At 42.3% G+C, this 18864-nt stretch overlaps 1 protein-coding gene across 1 annotated transcript in view; it reads right to left on the reverse strand.

The window, feature by feature from the left end:
- The window catches only part of clybl (citrate lyase beta like), a 78095-nt gene that overhangs the window by 10657 nt on the left and 48574 nt on the right, over positions 1-18864 (reverse strand). Inside the window, exons 3-4 of the mRNA XM_074658680.1 lie at positions 7404-7592; positions 1383-1484 (exon numbers count right to left, since the gene is read on the reverse strand). Coding sequence (XP_074514781.1) covers positions 1383-1484; positions 7404-7592 — 291 coding nt within the window. The remainder of the gene's footprint in view (positions 1-1382; positions 1485-7403; positions 7593-18864) is intronic.

An 18864-nucleotide genomic window follows, 5' to 3' on the forward strand; every position in this document is an offset into this window, starting at 1 on the left:
CAGAGGTCAAAGGACCCTTTTGAAAATGACCATGCCAGTTTTTCCTTGCCAAAATTTAGCTTAAATTTGGAGCGGTATTTAGCGTACTTCCTGACAAACTATCATGACATGGTTGGTACCAATGGACTATTTAGGTTTTTTAGTTTCACATGATGCCAGTATCATCACTTTAAGCTTTAAGACTGAGCCTTCTACAATATGATGCATGACGTACATGTATCGATACAATATTGCCACGCAAAATATCGCAATGCCATGCTGTATCAATTTTTCCCCCCTATCCCTGCTAAGTAGTGGTGGATATCAAACGTCAATGCTTTCTGGGTGCCATTCTAAACGTTTCTGTAGGAGTCAGGGCGGAAGCAGCTAAGTTTTTCTTAAGTACCGTCAAGTAATGAAAGCTGGCATTGACTGCTTTGTCATGTTTAGCTTTTTTTTTTTACTTATTCTACAACCACATATTCTCTGTCATAAAGTTCTAATACGGTTACTTTGTATTAAGACCTCATTAATCAGTGATGCATGGAGAAGTTATTTATTTTATTAAATGAGAAAAAAAAAAATATTTTGCAGTAAATTTTGCATTTTTTAAGATGGCATTGAAATATAAGTCAGATATCATATTTGTACCTGTATTGTAAGATGTCTAACAATAACAAGCCCCATGGCTAAGACAAGACTATTGGCGACAATTATTATCGACTGAGGAAAAAAACAAAAAAATCTGGAATGTGATTGTCTGCGGTGAAGAGCGTGGAACAATAAGAATGTGTCTCCTGGCTTTTGTTGGCCTCCAAATTAATTTCACCACTAGCTGTGCCACAGTCATTTTTTTCTCCCTGCTTGTAACCTGGGGTTCAGTGTCTGGGCAAAGATACAGGGTGTTCTCAAGAAAGCACACAGAGGCACCCCCTGCCATCACAAAACACACACACACAAATACACACTGACAACCAAACAAACACAGAATTAGAGTGGAGAACTAAAAAGACAAATCAAAAGAAGGAAAGGACAGCTTGTTTCTCCCCAAATGCCCAAAACCGTGCCCTTTTCCCTGTGTAGCTGAAGGTCGTGCCGCACTATAACAGGAACCGCTTTGATGCTTGCCAAAATATCATTAAGAACTTTTTCCACTATGATTATAATAAAACAGTTCTAATTAAAAAATGTCTGGAGAGCGATAGAGAGAGCGACGCACACATACAGACAGAGAGAGAAAAAGGCTCATTTTGAGAGACTGTCCGAAAGCTTTGAATCCCTTTCATTTTGGACACGTGGAGCGCCCCGCTCGCTGACGCAGTCTTTAATCTAAAGTGAACAATGGACAAACAGCAAAAATGTCTTACGCAGGCACTTTTGTGGGGGTTTTGTTTGTAATTTACCTTAAAATTGAGCAGGCCCACAGCGGTTTCCACAAAGGTGACCAGGCGAATGGGTTCTGTCAGTGCCCGTCCTTTCAAGTTGTGCTGAAACCTGTCAACAAACTGAAGCACACGGGGACAACGTCAGGCACGACTCATTAACAACACCCACTGGTTCTGTAAATAGAGAACAAAAAACCTCCTAAAGCCATTTGTTCCCACTACATTGTGCAGTCATATTCATTAGATGTTTGTGCTTTGTTGGAGCACATATATCCTCTACAGCATTTGTTATAAAAAACAATTAGGGCTGTCAAAGTTAACACGATACTGGTATCATATTAAACTAGAAAACCTGAGGAATCCATTGGCACCAACCATGTCATACTAGCTTGTTGTGAAGGAGGTTAAATAATGCTCCAAACTCGAGATACATTTTGGCAAGGAAAAACTGGCATGGCCATTTTCAAAGGGGTCCTTTGACCTGCGACCTCAATATATGGGGATGTAAATGTGTTCTATGGGTACCCACGAGTCTCCTCTTTACATACATTCCCACTTTATGATAATCACATGCAGTTTGGGGCAAATCATAGTCAAGTCAGCACATTGACAGCTGTTGTTGCCTGTTGGGCTTGAGTTTGCCATGTTGATTAATGATTAGAGCATATTTTTTATGCGAAATGTAGTTCTTCTGAGGGTTTCTAGACAATATTTGTCATTGTTTTGTGTTGGTAATTGATTTCCAAAAATAAATGTATACATACATTTGCATAAAGAAAGCGTATTTGCCCACTCTCATGTTGATAAGAGTATTAAAAACTTGACAAATCGCCCTTTAAGGTACATTTTGAACAGATAAAAATGTGCGATTAAATATTTTAATCGATTGACAGCCCTAAAAAAATACTTTTCAGACTTATAAAAGCTTGAATCCATTTGTGATATTGTGTATAATATGCACAGATCTTCAAGAAACAAATGATGTTCTGGTGGACTGTATTCATCACAAGTTCCTGCTCCACTGTGTGGTAAAGTGCAGCTGCCACCCTCGGTGGACTTCTTATCAATGCATTATTAGTTATATGAATGAGAAAAAAAAACAGGAAACTCCTACTGAGACACTGAGCTATTGAGTCAGGATGAATTTAAAACTGGGAGAAGAAAATGTTCAGCAGTAAGAAATATGACACATCTTTCAAAAATCCACTGTGGGGTAAGAGACAGAGAGAGGGGGGTTGGGGGGGGGGAGAAAATCTTCACATGCAAAAAACTCACTTTTGATATGAATCTTGACACCTTTATTACGTGCACTGTTCCCATTTCAGTCCTTACTGAGAAACACATCCATGAGGGTTCAAATAGCGCAGAGAGCGAGCACAGGAGAGCGGCAACAAAAGCAAAGTGAAATGAAATATTTTACATTATCACCAGGGTTCCCCCCCTTCGTCTGAAGTCTTCCGCTCTACCTTCTTTCACAGGCTCCGCGCAACTACAGCATGCGTCTCCCCCGAGAGAGTGTGCACACATGTAAATGTGCACGTGCACACGCACACACACACACGGCAAACCAAAGAAGAAACAAAATACCGAAAAAGGGGAGAAGAAACAAGATTTGGGATGTCTTTGAGTGTGTTTTACTCCTACATTATTCTGTTTTGCGTCCCCCCCTCCATGGCAGGGAATAGGGAGACTGGAGCAACAATCACCAGTGTGATGTGACACTTTGCTGAGGCCTTTATTCTGCACGACTCCTGCTAATATGCGAGCTCACCTAAGTAGGGCTTTAAAACCAAGTTTAATTCTTTGAAGACCAAAGCATTTCAATTTTTTCCAACAGACCAGTTCACAGCTAGCCCTGGACTGCCAGTGGGGTAGCCCCCAAATTCCAAAATCTATCATCTGGAAACACACAAAAGCCCCCTCCGTCAGATATTTCCTTTCAAAGCCAGTCAAAAAAAAAAAAAAAAGAAAAGGAGAGGAGAGGGCGCAAAAGCTCAGAGTAGAAATGTCTAACTCCATGTCCCCCTCCTTCCTCTCCTTTTCCTCGCTCCCTCTTTGACACACCGGGAAAAAAAAGACAGATATAAATAACCTCAGGTATAGCACTGCTATTTTCCTAAATGAAGAGCGAAACAACCCCGTGTCTCGCTCGCACTCACCACTCTTGTTCTCAAAAAACTGAAAGAGTGGGCCCTCCATTGAAGGATTTCAAAAAACAAAAAAAATAGGGGCAATTTTAATCATCTCTCCATTCAATCTCAGTTGGATAAATCATATCTGAGAGATTTGCATAAATACAAACCATCAAAGACTTTTCATCTTCAAAGAGGTTTTCAAGACCCAATAGGCTTTGTACTGTAATCATCTGAGGTCACAACCCTGTGGGAGCAAGGCTGCTATGGCAACATAAAAACTAACGCTGGGGGCTTAGCATAATATCCCCCCCTCCTTCGCAAACACAGGAAGGGGTGGAAGGGGGTCCGAGAGAGGGAGTGTGAAAAGAGGGTGTAGATAAACCTATTTCTGGGACAGAGGAAACTAGGTAGATATGGCTCGTTGTGGGGGGAGACCTAGCTGATATTACACACAGAGATTACCACCGCCACGCAAACCCTACAACTAGGCCGCGGCGAGCCGAGCGGGCTGTTTGGATTGTGCTGAAGGAAAACAAATGACAGCTCAATGCGCCACCGCTGGCTAGAAGAGCCTCTCTGATTACATGTTTCTGTCCTTCTGCTGTATTCTCCTCTTCAGCTATTATACACTTTGAGGGCCTGATTTGCACTGCATAAGAGCTACCATAGTGCTTGTGCATTGTCCCTCTGGCGCATACAGCAACCATTAGCCGCCAATGGCTCTCAAAACTATAGCACCCTTTAAGATGTTATTCACTACCGAATTGGAAAAAAAAACAGTAAAGGAAAAGGGGAAAAAAAGAAGAAATAACACCTCTTCTTGCCATTCAAAGCCACGCTACAAACAAGCCCCTCTGACAATTTCGCCACCCAATCTTGAAAAGAGAAGGAGGGCGAGATGGTGCTAGAGAAAGGAGGCTATAGTGGGACAAGTTTCAATTAATTTTCTTCAAAAGGGGGCCAGATTAAATGTTTCCGGCCTGCTGAAGTGTTCATTTCACAGAGGGGAAGCGGAGAAAGGGGATGAGGGGAGGGGACGGGAGGAGGAGTAGGAGGAGGAGGAGGAGGAGGAGCGGGACAGGGCGCGATTCTTTCGGTCCCAGTGCACACCAAATAGTGCGGTGGGCAAAGAATGCGCACGGCTCCGAATCTGTGTGAGAATTGTCCTCGGACAAAAGGAGGGAGTTACGCCTGTTATAGCCCAATAAGGCCTGTCAGTCACACAAGGGCCGGGGGGAGAGGAGAAAGGCAGAGCTAAAGGTTTCCACACAAAGGGAAACAAGCAAGTCCATCTTTTAGCGACAAATCAGTCTGGAGGTTCCTGTGCTAATATCAATAAAAAAAGGGGAGAAAAATAAACAAGTGAGGGATTTACTGCGCCGCCTTACAAGAGTGGGGAAAATCAGACACATGCTTACAACACAGACACAGAGAAAAGCATGTGTAAAGAAGACACGGAGAAAGTTTGAGGGACAAAGATGGGATTAGATGAGCACACACGAATGAATGAAGGGCCCATCCAGAGCTGCAGACTTGGCTCGACCGTTTCGGGAGCACACACACACACACACACACACGCACCTGCTGATGCAGAAACACCCCGACAAACACACTGTAAATCCGATGTGCAAACAGATTTACAGTGAGCACTCAGACTGTTTTTCGCAACAAAGCTTTAGTGTGAAAAGAAGAAAAAAAAATACATAAGCAGGCAATTATTTGATAGCTCTCAATGGGCTGACTGTGATTTTCAGCATTCTAATAATAATAATAATAATAATAATAAAAGTGTTTTTTTTTTTCTTTTTAAAAGGAAATTAATGCAGAATAAAATTGACTTAAGTGAGGAAAAGTAGCGGAGGGAGAAACGGCTGAGCTAAGGGAGAGAATTAGCGAACACCTGTCAGCAATTATACTTGGAAGAAAGAAAGGGCAGCAGGAAATAGACGTGTTCTAATTAAAACCACTAGTTAAAAACTTCCTGCTCCTGCCCCAAGACCATGTATGAGTGTGTGCATATGCGTGTGTGTGCGGGCTGGCGTAGTAACACTTAGGGTAAAGCCAGACAAGACACCCTCCTTTCACCTTTCTTCTAAACAAACCTAAATTTCTCCTCTTGTGTAATCACTTCTTACTGTTTGACACGATACTAAAAGCTGTATTTTAAAAAAGCAAAGCAACCACTTAAAAAATGCTTAGCTCGGCCCATATTAAAGTGTGTGCAAAGAGAGATTTAAAAGAAAAACAAACTTATTTAGCAACTTCAATATAGAACCTTTGAACTGTATTCAGACACAAACAGTGCAGGAGGCAGAGACAGTAACCTGGTGGCTCCTGGCGAGTGAACCATATGGAGCTGATCAGAAAGGCCCGCATTAATGATGTCACTGTCTCCTGACCTTTCGGGACCTGACATCCGTACAGCGCCCCTTTATAGAAAGCCAGAGGGATGGCCAAGCCCAGACAAACACCTCTTAAAGGGATAGTTTGGGTGTTTTGAAGTGGGGTTGTATGAGGTACTTATCCATAGTCAGTGTATTACCTACAGTAGATGACGGTCAGCACACCGCCAGTTTGGAGAAGCAGACGGGAGTACCGACACAGGAGCAAAGCAATGTACTGCTGTGGACGGGGCCGGCAGGAAAAAGCATTTTAGCCAAAAATAAAAAATAAAAAAACATATCCCTTTAAGTGTACACTGTATTTGGAATATTTTCAGACAGCGAACTGAACTGAAAGCGAAAACTTATCTATACTGTTTTGTCAATGGAGTCTGCTGACTTTGAAGAGAGCATAGATAAGTTTCACTTTCAGTTCAGTTCCCTGTCGGATAGGGCTGTGTGATGGCAAGATAAAGCAGTGAAAATATTCTAAATATAGCGTACACTTAAACGGATATCAATGTTTTTGGGTGAGCCTTTCTTTTAGGTGGCTAAAGTACGTTTTGCTGCCGGCCCCGTCCACAACAGTACATTGCTTTGCTACTGTGTTGGTACTCCTGTCTGCTTCTCCAAACAGGGGGCGTGCCGCCGACTGTCATCTACTGTAGGTAATACACTGACTCATACAATCCCACTTCAAAACACTGGGAAGTAGCCAATCAATTCGTATTTGTTTAACAGTTATTTTATGTGTGCATTACCAATAACCATTTTAAGAGTGCAAATCAGTCAAATCTTGTTGTGATACAATAGGGGAGATCTTTAAGTACCAAGTCAAAGGTATCTGTATTTTAGAGTCTCACTTGCTTTTGATTTTGTACTTCTACGCCTTCAGTTTGTGATCTTCAAGTTACCCACGAGAGCCTTTCGTCTTAATATTCAAGAATATTCAAAGGTGTGCATGAATAACGGCATGTTTTTTATTCATTATACCTGTCTGGCTGAGTGCTTTAAGTTTGATTAAATCAATTCTTAGCCACAACATGACACTGTTCCCGGCAGTTTGCAGAAAGTTCAGCAGTGGCAGAAGGCACCGTTTGTGTTGTTACAGAAAGCTATCGGGCTTCTGAAGCTAATCCGAAGAAATGTCATCCGTTTCTTGAGCAGCGGCCAAGAAAAACACCCCGTCTGTCCCCGAGTCCTGCCACAGGGATCGATTCCCACTTTTTACTGGGAAATGGAAAAGTTTGTTATGATTGCTTTGAAGATTCCCGTGGTTTCCTCTTACTTCATGAGTTTGTGTAAGAGCACCACTGTGTTTTTTTTTTAAAAGACACCCAGAGGTGAAAGAGAGAAGAGTCATGGGTATTTTTTAGTCCTATTTAGTTTTTGCATGTATTGCAACTTTTTGTTTTGTTTTTTTTGTTCTGAAAAAGTCTCTTTCAGATTACTCCATTCAGCCTTATATCGCTTTTGGAAAGCTTCAGCAAGATTTATAAGGTGGGCTAATATTTGGAACTTACCCACTGCACCTCCTGCGTGTCCTCCACTTTGGGCAACATGATGGCAGGAGGGAGAACCGCAGCCTGCAGGATGACCTGCAGGTCAGCCTCAGCTAAGCCACTGGACACCGAGTTCACCCTCACACACTTCTCCGTCCGGCCCAGGTCCAGCTCTGCCAACATCCTGGGAATAGTCTCTCTGGCCTCTGTCTGCACCACGGGAACATAAAACACAGACAGAAATCCTTATTATTTCATGTTTAGACTGCACTTTTGAATCACTAATAAATGAGTTTTAAGATATCAAAATGCAACATTTTAAAAGCTAGCATAGTTACCGTGAAAAATGCTAAACAGAGCGAAAAAGGAAAGGTTGAAAACTGGTGATTTGTTCTAACTCCATTCAACATTTACAAAAATATGCATGAATGCAAAGCAGCAAAAACAGTACAGGATAAATTGTTGAAGAATGCAATAAAAGTCCAATTTCCTCCAAGGAAATGTTGCTACATGAATTAAATTGACTATTAAGCATGATCATAAAAATAAACAACACATTGCAGACACAAATAATGTGTCATCATAGTGGGCAATTGAAACATCAATTTAGGAATAAATAATAAAGATGAAACTTTAACATATTAAAAGAACAAAATAACACAGCACACCTGCACTCTGCCTCGACAGCAGTTTATCTACATACAGTACGCCACAAATCAACAAAACGCACGCTGCACACTCTCTCAATGCAGGCATTGTGTGTGTCGAGCAGGAAGAGAGTTGAGGAGGATGGAGAAATCAAAGAGAAGCCTATGCACAGTCCCAACTTCTATCAGTAACACAGTAGCACACGCCGCTATATTCAAACCAGATGCCGGGCTACAGGAACGGAGAGAGAGAGAGGGACGGAGTGGGGAGAGAGAGTCCGGCTAGTGAGAGGAGAGAAGGCTCTCTGGGAGAAATGTGGTCCGAGTTAAGCAGCATGAGGAAACGGTAGCTTAGGAGTTGTCAGGTCAGATCAGAGGCTGGAGCCTTTGAGTGCTTGTGTGTGTGTGTGTGCGTGTGTTGTGGAGATGCTCAGATTGGGATATTTCCCCTTCCTCGGTTTTCATTTATATTACTAAAAATTTCTCTCAAAAAACAAATAAATAATCTAAAACTGACACCGATTGCTGGTAGGGATGCACTGATGCCGATACTGGATCGGATATCAGGCCGATACTGACTTAAATAGCTGGATCGGGTATCGGTGACAATGCAATCTATTCAATTAAATTCTATGTTTATATACTATATACATCATATACTGGAATTCCTGCTTAAGTTTTGACCAATTTGTTGCTGCATTAAAAAGGTTTACACCTGAATTGTAATTAATGTAAATAATTCCTATTCATTTTGAAGATTTTTTTTACCAAGTTTCTGGTGTATGATTTTTTTATTATTTTAATAATAATTATTACACGGCTTTGTTGAATACTCGATTCTGATTGGTCAATCAGCATTCTACAGTCCGTTACTATGGGCTCAGTTCTGATGTTGGACTCTGGCAGACCATTTTTGGGCCAAATAATTGATTTCTTAAGAAAGTAGCCGTGTAATAAGCAGGATAATGTACAGCTAGCGGGTGATTGTTGCGAAATAAACACCGTCGGGGTGATGCGATTGCCCTGTCGGGGGTTTATTTATATTTAGTTAAGCCTGTTGTTGCCTTACACATAAAAGAATGATCCCAGGGACTTCCACACAGTGAGGCATACAGGTTATTAATTAAACACTGGTATCGGATTGGTACTCGGTATCGGCCAATACCCAATGCCAAGGTATCGCTATCGGTATCGGGACTGAATAAGTTGGATCAGTGCATCCCTAATTACTGGATGAGAAAGATTTTGGAGAAGCTTATTCATGAAATGAAATGTGGGTAATTAAAATATGGCACCGATTGATGGTGGCAAATGTGGCCTCATGCCATGTGATGCAAATGCTTTGGATTTACTGCAAAAAAACATCTGAGTGGAATATCTAAACAAGCAGATCGTTGGCAGGCCGATCACTGAAGTCATGTGTGCATGAAAGAGAAACCGTGGACAGATATAACATGGAGAGCCCATACATCACAATCTCTTGTAAAAACTAAAGGTTCAGTTGTATGTGAGCTTACGGAGACCCCTCAAGGGTCACGGGACAGCCTCTGAGACAAAACAGCTCTCGCTCTGATCTCCTGGAATGCAGAACTGTACTTGATATTACCAACACCCCTCCAGTATCAATAAAATATGGTATCAAAGTACATATCAAAGATTTGCTCGGATTTAATAGGGGTCACGAGCGGGCCGGACTGCTGCGTGTCATCTATGTCTGCCTGTCGCCTCATTGAATGAGACAAGAGGGATCGTCACACCATACGATGAGAGCGCTGTGATCTCTGACTGCGTTCTGCTGTAACCTCTCTCATAAGCCAAGATGGAAGCCCCGTAACTGTACCGCGGTAACTTAAAACGGACGGGGCGATTTACGCAGCCATAATTCACTCTTCATAAACCTGCTACTTGGTGGATTAAATTCTGTCTGTCCCTCCCCGGTTCACGGTGACTGGAGAAAATTGATCTGTGAGAACCGCTGGCTGCCTCGTAATGCCAAGAGGAGTCACCATTGATCCCTGACCAAACTAAATAAATAGCCAGAAATGATCAAAAAGCATGGTTTATAACATTCACAGATCAAATAGACTGGAGAGGGCCGCGTCTCCTGCTCCAACCTCAGCCTCATACTAGCAGCCTGCATGTATAAAATTCTTTTAATGTAACCAGAGAGCGCTCATTGCAAGGATTGTCTCCTGCACTTTTCTCCCTTTTTGCGACGCCGAAACCATGACACCGGGAATGGCTAAGGAGAAGGCCAGGTCACTGTGCACTATCCTTTCTTTTATCTCGCTCTCTCTGTAAAGTGAGATATTATTCCGCCAGACACCTTGACCCCTATGGGCTCCGCTACTCCGAGCTTGAATAAAGCCCTTTGAAAAAGGAGATATTTTACATTAATGGACAGCCATCCAACAAGTTGCTTCAAAGCTCCCTCCCCAATCACCTGGTGTCCCATGGAGCGCTCGCCCCGACGTCAGCTCCATCTCCTCTTTGATTCCCTCCATCATCCTCATCATTAGAGGCTGACACACCGGCAGGCAGGCGGGCGAGTGGTCGGCCAGGCGGGCAGGGCCGTCGAACGAGTAGATGCGCGCGAGAAGCTTTTCAAGTGCAGAGAGGCTGACCTTCCAGAGAGCGAGGTCAGCTCCTTAACACACAGCCTGAGCCTCGACGCCCAGGATCCTACAGAGTGCTGTGCATACGTGACGCAGCATGGCTGCTGCCTTGTAGACACCACATCAGACTGGAGCGTCCAAACCGATGTGTGTACAGTCCACAGCGGGACGGCCTTCCTCTCCAGCATCAGATCATGGATGTCCAGCCCCGCCGTCATGCGGCTTGAAACAAGCAACGTCAAACATCGCCTCTGGACAGAGTCTGGGTGTAGACTCACTCTCTCTCAGTCCCTTCATTCAATTTGAATTAGATCTCAGGGCATTGGTTGTTACTGTACATACTGGATAAAAAATGAGGAAAAATAAAAAAGGTCTGCATGACATGAAATGTGTATTAGAGAATAAAAAGGCATAAGAAGGGGTGGAATCTATGTTTCTACAATGATTCTCAAAGTGGGGTCCGTGGCACTCTGTCAGGGGGTCGACGAAATAATTTGCTATAAAGCATGCACCAATAAAACAAACATATTGTGTCCATTACTCCCACCCATGTTAGCTTTGGGCCAATAGAAACTCTTGTCACATTGTCAATCTGTGATGAATCAGTCACTTCACTCATGGAGCAATGAATTGTTCCTGCTGCTGCTGCTTAGCTTATTAGCCAGCTAGCTGGTGAGTATAGAGAAATATTTGAGTCAGTACATATCGTTAAGTGACGCTAAATCCAAACTAGCTAAATTAAGAAAATATGAAGACAGTTATATAAAGCGACAGTGACAGGAGACCAAAATGTGTCCAAACCGACCATGCTAAAGCAACATCTGATGACAAAGCACCCGGAATATCAGGGCAAAACAAAGTGGTGTTAGCATGATTCAAATTGAACTGTGTTTCGGTTTTTCACTATCAAACAGGTTTGAAGTATTTAGGTTTAACACTTTTAGAATACAAATAGTTCCAGTGGCATCTAAGAGTACAATGGTAGTAGCTTAAATCGGTGATTATGAGGGGGTCGAACCCCTGTTCAAGAAAATAAGAATTGTGGGTATCAATAGCCTGAGAAACAGCAAAATACATAAAAGATAATAATGGCATAAATCAGGATCATTTACAACATTAAAAAGTCATTAACATTATCACTGAAATAGTGCCTGTGTGTGTGTTTGAGTGCCGTGTCTTTTATTCTGGAAGCGTATATATATATGGTTTTGTGTGAAAAGAGTGGGAACCCATGAGTCACAATGAGCGTACTTGTTTTTCCATTTGTTTTTACCTTTTAAGAGCTGGCGTTTTGCATCCTGCTGTGCAACTCGCGATGCCATTTAAAATGAGCTGTAAACTACCGCAGGTGAAGGCTGCCTGCCTGAAGTGTGACTGTGTACACATTTGTTTCCTCCGTCTTTGTCAGTATGTGTGTGTCGGCGTGTGTTTGTGTGTGTGTTAGCAGGCTTCAAGTCATCGCGGATGGGTTTTGACAAGTGGCACGCTGCACTCCAGAAAGCTGGAGTGAGATGACTGACTAATTCAGGCTACATTGATAACTGAGACGTAGCAGAAGGAGATTCGGGCCTCCACTCCTGTCAGTTGGAGGCACACCGTGTTATCCGTTATCCTGTCAGGACAGACAACAAGACATAACTAGCAGGAGAGAGAAGGAGGGATTTGTAAATCACCAAACCTGCTTGTCATTGTGGGTCAAAACTGACAGCCTGAGGTGGAAGAACAGATAGTTATTACACACTATTTATTCACTTTAATTAGCCATGAAAAGAGCTCATTAAAGCTCTTTGGTTACAGTTCATTACAAGCTGTATTGCAATGTTTTTTTGGGGGAAATTAATTCCCAAGGCTAAGGTAAGGCTCATTGTTCAGTATCTTTAGTATATTCTCTGCATAATTAAAATTGTTTAGAGTTTTGTTCATTAGTGATTATGCATCCGTTTGCTTCCTAGTGATTCATGTCTCATTTGCAACTCCCAGTACAGCTGTCTCAAATGAACCAACATAGGACTGTTTGCCCAGAGAACTAACACAGGAATAATCATGCTTAACTCGATGTCTCTATATTAGCTTTCTTCTAAATCAATGATTGATTTTAAGATATTAAGATTATGATTAAAAGGGGCTAAATTTCAAATTCAGAGCATATCTACGATGAGGGATTGCCTCCACACGGCTCTCAACATGGCGATGGCTGTGCTGGCGGCTAGCAGCTAACGGTGCTAACAGCGCTAACGGTGCAAACAACAGCAACAGTGTTGACGGAGCTAACAATGTTAATCTGGGGGGGAACCAGAGGGTTGTGACGGCGTTATCGGCAGTAACCGCCGTGTGAGTGTAGTGCAGAGCGGCGGCGATTAACTAGCCAGTGGCATATGCTCACTGGGACTCACATGCACTAGCATGCACATGCAGCCGGACCAGCTACATACAGTAAACAAAGAACACTAGCACGGCATTGCAAATAGTTGTTTGCTGCTAAATTAATGCTCTTAATTTCGAATTTAGCACCATTAAAAGGTATCTAAGTGACTTTAATAACAAACAATATCCAGTGTACTCCAAACAATATAAAGTTTGACATGCTGATGTCTGATGAGTCACTGGGTGAAGTAAATGATGGACTGGGAAATATATACCAAGCACTAAATAAATAAAAATACAGCACAACCTATGGCTCGAGTGAAGTAAATAAACCACAAGGTCAAAAATAACTAAGGAACAAAGAATATCGGTGTTTCACTCGATGTGTTTCACTTGATGTGTTTCATTAGCAAAACTAAAAAAAAACATTATTATTATTTATTTTTTTACTTTCAAATACAGATAACTACATATCAAACATCTGGACAACAACATTAGAGCAATATGATTACACAGACAGAATATTGCCCAGCCCTACCATGGCCCTACCACAAAACCATGGTTAGGGTCCGTAATGTTGAGAAACTAGCAAGAGTACACTAGATTTAAAAACAATTAGTCAACCGAAAAACCCAGCCCAGTGCTGCAAACTCTTTTCCCATCAAAGTAGCTGGTAGCAAAAGCTCCAAAAGTCCCTAAATCTCGCGAGAAAGTCGCCAAGTCAGAGACACTGAGGCCCAATGTCCCCCCTAAGGCTTTAAGTGAACCCTCAGGGACTTGACTGACGTCACCTAGTTGAGTGTGAGAGGCTGCAAGGGCTAAAAATGGCAGAAATACGAATGGGACAGCACTCTGCGGCAAAGTATCACGTTAACGTTTTTATTTCACTTTTTTTACTGCCTATTTGAACGTCTTCCAGGCTCATGTCTTTCGAGAAAAGAGGTAACTGTCAAAAAATCTATTTACTTGTTTTTGTCAAACTTCATTAAGCAAAATTAAAAGAAGTGGTTGATGAATAAACCAGGTGTGTAATATAGTCTAATACTTGTATAAGTGTTTTTTATGTACCATCTTAAACCCTTAATGTTAATGTTTCTGTGTAAATTTAAATATGCCTGTCATTTGATTTATTAACTGCTGTCGGGATGTAATGAGAATTTCAACTAATGTAACAAAAAATGTTTTTGAAGAACACTACCAACCCCAGCTTTAATGTAGAGTAAATTCAGAAAAGGAGAGTATTTTATAAAAATGCAAAAATTTGTCAATTAAAATGTGGAAAAAATGTTAATGAAGCACAAAAAAACCTTTAGAATATGCAATGCTGTTTTCATGACCTCAAGATCTGTTCAAAAAGATCTGTTAGGAATCTGCTATAATGTTATTGAGTGCAAAACTGAAGCTACTAATGTTGGGAAAAAGAAGGTGTGGCAGATCCTTGTAAGGATAGATTTCTTCTCAACTTGGTGTCATAATCAGTTTATGTGACCAAAGTGCTAATAAGGTGAAGAAGGTGTGAAAACACAACAAGTAAACTGAAAACGTGTCTTGAGGCCACATGTGAAAAGTGCTACCACTGTAATTGCATGAAGACAACAAATGGACAATGACAGCATGTTGGAGCGATGGAGAATCAGACTGTGCAAAGCTTTGACTGGAGGCCTGCACACACCCTCGGATCAATTCTAAACGTGGTGCTTCTTTTTGGTAAAAAGGCTTATTAAACTTGATTTATTCCCATTTTTACAGTTTTTATATTTCCATTTCTTACTTAGATTACTGCATTAACCTTGAGTGTATCTTACTTCATATAATTTGCAAATTAAACAGATTTTATATATTTTCCTTCTTCTCTTTCATCTATATAGATTTTATTTCTTGTAGCAGTAGGCTAGTAGAAAATAATTTAAAAATGGTTTCAAATATCTAGCTGGCATCCGATTACTTTATCGTGCCCTGCCATTAAGACGGACAATTCAAGTAAAGTTCTTGCAAAATAAGAGCAGCATAGCATTGCTTATTTTTTCCCCCATCGTGCGCCAACATCTGCTCTATTCCTCTCCTCCTCCTCCTCCCATTCTTTTCATGTTTTCCTCTCCTCGTCGCCTTCTCCATCATCACTCCTCCTACTGGGGGTTACTCTCCAAGTGTTGCGTTGCGCGGCCCACGTAGCACCGAGTGGTGCGGGCCGCGGCTCTGCCAGTGAAAACACAAGAGTGTAACAGGATAATGAGAGAAGGAGAGAGGGCCTCTCTGTTCTCTATGTCTCAGCATTTTCCGATCCCTCGCTCGGCCTCAACCCTCGCCCTTAACCCGTGGTATCTGGATCAGCCGCATATGAGTGTGTCTTTCAGAAGATACTTGAGAAAGCTCAAATGTAATTTAGGGATTTTATTGATATCTAAAATACACGCGAGGTTAAATGTTCAAAACTTTTACTCCTTTAAATCCATCCACTTTCTCTGTGCTCCAACAACGGACAAGCTCTGTCCGCTCCTGAGCAACGAATGCTAATCACAGCGCTGTCATCACTCTCCTGTGCACCCTGACCTCTCGTTCGCCTATCATACCCTCCCGAAGGACTCCAATCGATACCCGACACATGATGCTTAACACATACACTGTGACAGACAGTAAGGTTTGGATGTGAAGGTCTTTCTGATCTGGCTGCGACAGGGTCTATTTTCTGGCTGAGCGGCTCACATCCCGTTTGTGAGTCTTGGCAGCCTGACTGGGAGTTTCTCTCAAGTCTCCTGGGTCCTCGGAGGTGTTGAGCGCACACGTATACAAACACACACACACACACACACACAAGAACATGTATATACACGGATGTAAATACACGCACACGCACACACTAAATACAAATGTTCAGTATTCATAATTCAAGCGGCTAACATTATTTCCCAGGAGCTCTTTCCGTCAAGAGTTTAGTCATTTGAATCCACTTAAATGGAGAGCAGATCTTTCAGTGTCCTCTGGAATAACACAGTGAGCATTGAACTGAGGTCATGTATCAGTTGACGGTTGGCTGCATAATTTATGTTAAGTTGAAAATCTCTGGTGTCAGACACAGTTCATGCATAGACCATAGCTCATATATTGACTGCGCTACAAGCAGAAAAAGTTAATAGACCGTAATAATGTCATCCACTTTACAATGTGCCATCTATTCTTCCCTCGGCTGCACTCAATGCAGCTACAAAGGTCCGTCTCCGGACCAGTGGCTGGTAGTGTTACCAAGGGAAAAACAGTCAGGGTTAACAACTTTATGAATTACAGTATCCATCGCATACAAAAGTAACCAAATCAGTTTCTCAGTCACCCGCAGTTGACCAACGTGCATGAAGGAATTGACAAATGACACAATGACAAAAACTAGGGATGTCAAAGTTAATGCGATAATAATACATTAAAGCAAATTCATTTTAACATCACTAATTTCTTTAACAGATTAAGGCAACTTGGTATTTTTTTTTTTTAAAGGTAAACTGGTATCATATGAAACTACAAAACATAAGGAATCCATTGGTACCAATCATGGCATACTAGCTTGTCGTGAAGGAAGCTTAATAACGCTCCAAACTTGCGCAAAATTTTGGCAATGAAAAACTGGCATGGCAATTTTCAAAGGGGTCCCTTGACCTCTGACCTCAAAATAAGTGAATGAAAATGGGTTCTATGGGTACCCACGAGTCTCCCCTTTACAGACATGCCCACTTAATGATAATCACATGCAGTTTGGGGCAAGTCATAGTCAAGTCAGCACACTGACACACTGACAGCTGTTGCTGCCTGTTGGGCTGCAGTTTGCCATGTTATGATTTGAGCATATTTTTTATGCTAAATGCAGTACCTGTGAGGGTTTCTGGACAATATTTGTCATTGTTTTGTGTTGTTAATTGATTCCAATTAATAAATATATACATACATTTGCATAAAGCCAGCATATTTGCCCACTCCCATGTTGATAAGAGTATTAAATACTTGACAAATCTCCCTTTAAACCTGCAGTAGGTAGAATGTTTTTGGCATCATTGGGCAAAAACTACATAACAACTAGTAGCTACCACTAGCTCCTCACAGCACGCTGATTGGTCCGAGCCACTGTGGTTTGGACACAAACAAATTACTTGAAGCCATGGGCTGTATACAAGAAGTGGTCGTAGTCAATATGACGGCACCCATTGGTTTAGGGACTACAGTTTTGAAGCCTCGAGTTGGGCATTTTGGCTGGCGCCATCTTGGTGGAGGGTGGAGCTAGGACACAACCGAACACTAAATAAGAATTTTTTTAGGCGACCAAATGTTACAATTAACCTTCATGAACTGAAAACATACTGTGAAAGGGATAAAGTTGTAGGACGAAAGCACGGACAACTCCCAGATAGGACAACGTCGTGGTAGCGAACTGTCAATCACAAGGTAGCCACGTCCTAAATCATACCCTGCTTTATGGTCTATTTGACTCTAAATGGGACCAGAATTTACTAAATGAACATCATGCTGTATTCAGAAGACTTAAAACTAGCGATTAAGACCATAAACTCATGTTTACGATGTTTACTGAGTTAATAAATCAAGTGAGAAGTAGGCTCATTTTCTCATAGACTTCTATATAATCAGACTTCTTTTTGCAACCAGAGGAGTCGCCCCCTGCTGGCTACGAGAAATAATGCAAGTTCAAGGCACTTCCGCACTGGCTTCATTTTTCAGAACCGGAGGTTACCGCCTGCTCTCGTGATATCGTGAGAATCCAGCTGCTGTGCAAGGTAACATCAAAGTAGTAACTTACCACAAATTGCATTAATTAAACACAGCGAATCATGTCTGTCTGGAGGTTGTAATCACATCCATGTACTCATAAAGCTGTAAAACCCAGGGCTGACGGGTTTCTGGCTTCCACATGGGCCCAATAAAAGCTACTGAGGGGGTTGATCAGTATCAGTTATTACTTTAAATGGTTTATACACCTTCCGGTGAACAAAAAGGGAATTAACTCATTTTAAGCACTATTAACAAGTGGTACTGCTTCTTTAATGTACTGATGGTGAATGCAGGACACTGCTCCTCTGTCATACTTGACTGATGCACAGTGAGCTGCAGACTGTAACAATATGCGCATAAGCTTGCGTGCGTGTGTATTTGTGTGTGTATGTGTCTACATGTGCACGCTTGCCTGTGTGTGCACGTCTGCGTTCTGCATGTCTTGTGTGCTCGTGTGCGTTTTTGCAGGCGCGTGCTGGTGTGCTAGAGGTGCTCCCCGTCGTGTCGGCCACGCCACCATGCCATCTGGAGAGGAAATCGAGTGTGAAGTACAGTATAGTTTGGGACCAAGCTCCGTGGCAGCGGCTCAGCAGTTAGTTCATTAGTTCCAAACTTCCAGGGATTAGGAGAGAATCTCTACGGCAGGGAGGCAGGGGGGAGTCGGGGAGGATGGAGGGACCCATGTGGGGAAAAGAGAGGGAGAGAGGGAGAGAAACACCAGGAGGAATACTGGACCATAGGGCACTAAGGAGACGGAGAGAGAACATGAGAGAGAGAGCTAAACAATCTTAACCCTGAGGACCCTGGCGAGGGGAGATGAGCGAGAGAGAGAGGGACAATGAAAAGAACAAGACAGCGAGGGAGAGAGGAGGAGAGAGGACAGGTGTAGCCGTCAGTTCCGCTCCGGGGTTTCAACCTGCCCTCCCTCTTCCTCCACCCCACTGATCATACAGATATGATGATATGTGTAAGAGTGTTAGAGCAGTCAGCCTTGTCTTCCCTCCCCTCTCTCCTCCTCCTTCTCTCCCCTCTGGGTCTGTGGTGACAGTTAGCAAGCTCTGGGTGGCTCCTACCCTTTACTCCTTTATC

This window comes from Sebastes fasciatus, chromosome 14 (assembly GCF_043250625.1).
Source record: "Sebastes fasciatus isolate fSebFas1 chromosome 14, fSebFas1.pri, whole genome shotgun sequence".
Lineage (NCBI taxonomy): Eukaryota > Metazoa > Chordata > Actinopteri > Perciformes > Sebastidae > Sebastes > Sebastes fasciatus.